General features: G+C 39.3%; 1 protein-coding gene across 1 annotated transcript in view; it reads right to left on the bottom strand.

The window, feature by feature from the left end:
• Positions 1-2,703: 2,703 nt before the first annotated feature.
• LOC122828945 (CD48 antigen-like) overlaps positions 2,704-5,064 on the bottom strand; it is a 17,483-nt gene continuing 15,122 nt past the window's right edge. Inside the window, exons 5-8 of the mRNA XM_044113043.1 lie at positions 3,909-4,184; positions 3,229-3,324; positions 3,091-3,140; positions 2,704-2,940 (exon numbers count right to left, since the gene is read on the bottom strand). Of these exons, the coding sequence (XP_043968978.1) occupies positions 2,881-2,940; positions 3,091-3,140; positions 3,229-3,324; positions 3,909-4,184 (482 nt within the window). The 3' untranslated portion in view covers positions 2,704-2,880. The remainder of the gene's footprint in view (positions 2,941-3,090; positions 3,141-3,228; positions 3,325-3,908; positions 4,185-5,064) is intronic.

The following is a 5,064-nucleotide window of genomic DNA, read 5'->3' as shown; positions in this document are numbered from 1 at the left end:
CAATGGAATTTGGTACCTAATATGATTTAGTTTGTAGCTACTTTGATCAATCACATTTTAAGTTGATTGATTTGATTCAATATTAGTTGTTTGTAATGATTGCTAATTAGATTACTTAATTGATTTTGAACTTGAATTATGAAGTGCACTTTTTAAAAGGATTTCTTTCTTTTTTTTGAGGTTGTTAAAATATAGGAAGAATGTATTTAACAGTCTTCTTGCCCCCCCCGCCCATTTAGTACAAATGAACTAAATGTGTTATCTGGCCTTTTAGGTCAGGTTTTTTTTCCTCCTTGGATTCACCTCTTTGATGAAGGAAGATGGCGAGCTACCCACCCACCACCTGGTGGTAGGAAACGGAACTGCATTTTTTTTTTTCCTACAGGAAATGAACTAAAACTCTTAAGGAGTATTGCAAGGGGAAAATATTTGTCTCCTTTTTGCTTTTGGACTTCTTGTGGGCTCTATTGGATTTTGACATATCACTGATTATAATAATTGTAATAGCAGTATTAACAAACTTTACTTTTGCATCAGTTGTATTACTTATTCACCATTATCATGACTCCGTATCGTACCTAGTTCTGAGTATATAAACTGGTTAACATTACAACTTGCAGTCAGAGCTGCGCAGTAAAAAAAGCGCTACATAAGCTAAGCTAAGCTAAACAAAACTAAACTAGACTAGACTAAGTTAAACTAAACTAAACTAAACTAAACTAAGCTAAGCTAAGCTAAGCTAAGCTAAACTAAACTAAACTAAACTAAACTAAGCTAAGCTAAACTAAACTAAACTAAACTAGACTAGACTAGACTAGACTAGACTAGGCTAAGCTAAACTAGACTAGACTAGACTAGACTAGACTAGACTAAGCTAAACTAAACTAAGCTAAACTAAACTAAACTAGACTAGACTAAGCTAAGCTAAGCTAAACTAAGCTAAACTAAACTAGACTAGACTAAACTCTAAACTAAACTGAACTGAACTAAGCTAAGCTAAGCTAAACTAAACTAAACTAAACTAAACTAGACTAGACTAGACTAGACTAGACTAAGCTAAACTAAACTAAATTAGACTAGACTAAGTTAAACTAAACTAAACTAAGCTAAACTAAACTAAGCTAAGCTAAACTAAACTAGACTAGACTAAGTTAAACTAAACTAAGCTAAGCTAAACTAAACTAAACTAAACTATAAATTATAAACTAAACTATAAACTGAACTATAAACTAAACTAAACTAAACTATAAATTATAAACTAAACTATAAACTGAACTATAAACTAAACTGAACTAAACTGAACTAAACTAGACTAAAGGTTGAACCAGAGCAGAACTACAGTCTGTAACTTACAGTGAAAACAGAAACTCTGACCTGATCTGCTGACTTTAGCAGCAGATTCTCATTTCTCTGCCAATTTTCAAGATTTCTAGAGGAATTAGAATAAAGTTTGTCATAAATTAAACTTTTCTAATTGATAATTTCAACCTAAACATGAATTCAGATAGAAATGATGATATTTGAATCCCTGAACCGTCACCATTAGAACATGTTGGTTATTGAGTCCATGAGGAATCAGTGACATCATGACAGTTGAAGGGTTTTAAAATAAAATAAAAGTTTTCTGGATTTCTAAAGAATCCACAAACAACCTCAGAACCTCAACAACAGAAGAACAAAGAATACAGACAACATGATCCAAACTCCAGTCCTCCAGTCCGTCCTGCAGGTTTTAGAAGAGCCACAGCTACAAAACACTGGAATGAAACGGTTTCATTTCCTCCTGCTGGTGTGGATCGGTTCTGCAGAACCTTAATGATCCAGTTATTCTGTTCAGGTGCAGCAGCAGAGGCTCATCTAAAGGTTGAGACCTTGTGAGAAACAGAACTGCAGTCTGAACTTTGAGAATATTAGCGCCACCTAGTGGTTGATCTGCAAACCGTCCCTTTGAGAGTTTCAGTGAGTTTGATGCTTTCTATCTTTTCTGCTTTGATGAACTCAGCAGGTCCAGAAAGTGAAGTTTCATGAACCGACTGGTTGGTCTGCGTTTTTCTGCCTCATATAAAGCAAATTAAACTATTTAAAATTAGAAAAAGAGATTTATTACAACTCATCCAACATGTAGTTATCATTATATTACATATATTAATTATAATTAATTATACATTTAATATTATTATTAGTTATATATATATTATATTAATTATAATGCAGAGTTATAACGTCCTCTCCTCATCATGGACTGTGATCCAGCTTGTTAGTGAAACCGGGTCAAGCAGAGCCCGGTTCTGGAGGTGGACCTCAGTTAGTTCACTGGATCAGAAATATGATTCAAACCCAGATGAGCTGGAGAACACGGCGGATCATGGGGCGGTCTAGCGCCCCCAGTGGCCATTTATTTATTAACAGACACAACATTGAAGAGGTGTAATACCTCATATTGACCAGATGAGGGCGCCAACAGACCAGCAGGCAGCTGATCCGCCCTGATTGGAGGGTTTGAACAGTTCCCATGGATCCGGGTTTTAACAGAACCGAGTTCTGGTCAGAGTTCCGTGTTGGTGGAGAATCGGTTCTGATGGATTTGATGTTTCTGCTGATTTCCATCAACCTGAGGCTCCAGGTCAGCAGGAAAAGCTCCTCTTCATATTTCTGCTCATTAAACTCTGAAACGTCTGCAGTGAATATTAAATATGATTCTTTCAGATGACACTCAGATTCACTTCATAATATATTTGTTTATTATACAGGACAAACATTACAACATTGAAATCAAACATGTAAGGGATTTAAAATAAAATGATGTTATTTATCTTCAGTTCCTGTCTGCGGTCATGTTCTCCATCAGTCCCTTTGGGTGGAGCAGGTCAGTGAACTACGTCACTTTACTGTCTCATAATTTGGTCTTTGGCAGTTTTGCAGCAGAAATTCTTCACTTGTCTGAAAGAAATAAAATAAAATAATACAGCTTGGTTATAGAGTCCTGAAATAATCATAAATATATAGAGATGTTTGCTTTATGTTGACAAAAACAGCAATAAATTTAATAAGTGAATTTAAATGTTTAGATAATATTTTTCATAGATCTACCAGAGAGGAGCTGCAGTTCTGAGGCGATGTCTCGGTCGATCTTTGACGACCTGTTGGTGTGATGAAATATCATCAGCAGAGGATAACATTAAAGGAATAATGTAGCAAATATGATCAAACTGATTTTTCCATATATACCTCTTTTCCATATTTTGCGATAAATGAACAGACCTGCCCCAACAATGAGCAGAATGGTAACAGTAATCACCGGTCCGACCCAAAGCTTAGCCGTTCCTGTAAACCAAATATAAATATTTATCATCATAAAACCTAATAAAACAGAAATTAGTCCAGAGAAACAGATCTGATCAGGTAAAGCCTCGTTCTAATCCAGAGACGAAGTCCTAATTTCACCAGAATCCGTCTGTAAGTGCGGAAAGCCTCACTAGTTTAGCCCCTTAAAGCTCTTTCGAACGCGACACTTTCTTCTTAAAAAAGGAGGTCTTGAATCCGACGGTATTTTCTAAGTCTTTACTGAACTTAAAAGAAATAAAAATAACAAACAGATTCAAAACAAATAAAGTGACGGTCAAAAGACTGTGTTTCTCCTAAGGTGCCAAACTTCTACAAAGAGCAAATCCTTTTTTCTTTCATAAACCAATCAAAAGGCACCACGTCATAAGCTTAACAACAATTCAATTACAGATGCTTATCAATTCCAAAAATGTATAAATGGCTCCTACACCGTCTGCAGGAGGGAATTTATTAATAAATCTGTTTGCTGATCGTTTTCAGCCTCGATGTTGATCAGAACTGAGCTGCATGTTGTTCAGACTTTGATAAACTGCAGGATTCTTCCAGGAAAGTCGACCTTTTACCTGCGTTAGGACATGTCAGCCGCTGAGAGTCCAGAGTTTTTCTCTGCAGACTGACGGGGTTTTGTGCCTCACAGCTGTAGGTGGAGGAATCCTCCGCCCGGATGTGCAGCAGCTTGAGGGTGGAGGCGTTCTGGTTGCTGCTGTGGCTGATGCTGACGTTTCCTCTGACCCAGGTCAGGTTCACTTCAGGCCCGTTCTCCACTGAACAAGTTACACTGCAGACACCGTTGGCTGGTGGAGCCGCCGACTTGGTGATGTTGGGAACAGAGACCTGATCTAGAGGAGAAGAAACCATGAAGTATCCATGAAACAACGTCCAAATGCAAAAGTAATGGGAAAAATAACAGAATCAGAGGAGCTGTCAGGGTTTTGGACTTTTTTACATCCTGAACTTTAGTTGCACTAATGTGTTTCTATCGTTTATTGGCTGAAACCAAAAACAAAATGAAGGTAAAGAACCAATCAATCCTCTGAGTTTCCCTCACACATGAAAACGGTTCAGATTTATTCTGCTGGTCATGGATTGTCCATAACGAACAACATGTTCAAGCATAAGGGTGTCCATATGTGCACTTGGCACCAGGACACCCTAGACTGCAATTCGATGATCGACTTTGTCATCGTTTCATCGGATCTGCGGCCGTATGTCTTGGACACTCGGGTGAAGAGAGGTTCTGTCCACTGACCACTACCTGGTGGTGAGTTGGCTCCGCTGGTGGGGGAGGATGCCGGTCAGACCTGACAGCCCAAACGTGTTGTGAGGGTCTGCTGGGAACGTCTGGCGGAATCCCCTGTGAGACGGATGGATGAGATCCGCCCGGAGTTCCTCAAGGCTCTGGATGTAGGGTTATTTTGGCTAATGTGACTCTGCAATATCACATGGACATCGGGGGCAGTTCCCCTGGATTGGCAGACCGGGGTGGTGGTCCCCCTGTTCAAAAAGGGGGACCGGAGGGTGTGCTCCAATTATAGGGGGGTCACACTCTTAAGCCTCCCTGGCAAGGTCTATTCGGGGGTTCTGGAGAGGAGGGTCCGTCGGATTGTCGAACCTCGGATTCAGGAAGAGCAGTGTGGTTCTGGTTCTGGTCGTGGAACACTGGACCAGCTCTACACCCTCAGCAGGTCCTGGAGGGTTCTGGGAGTTCGCCCAACCAGT

Source organism: Gambusia affinis, linkage group LG04 (genome assembly GCF_019740435.1).
Source record: "Gambusia affinis linkage group LG04, SWU_Gaff_1.0, whole genome shotgun sequence".
Lineage (NCBI taxonomy): Eukaryota > Metazoa > Chordata > Actinopteri > Cyprinodontiformes > Poeciliidae > Gambusia > Gambusia affinis.
The sequence above is the reverse complement of the archived record's forward strand: the minus strand, read 5'-3'. Positions and strand labels throughout refer to the sequence as shown.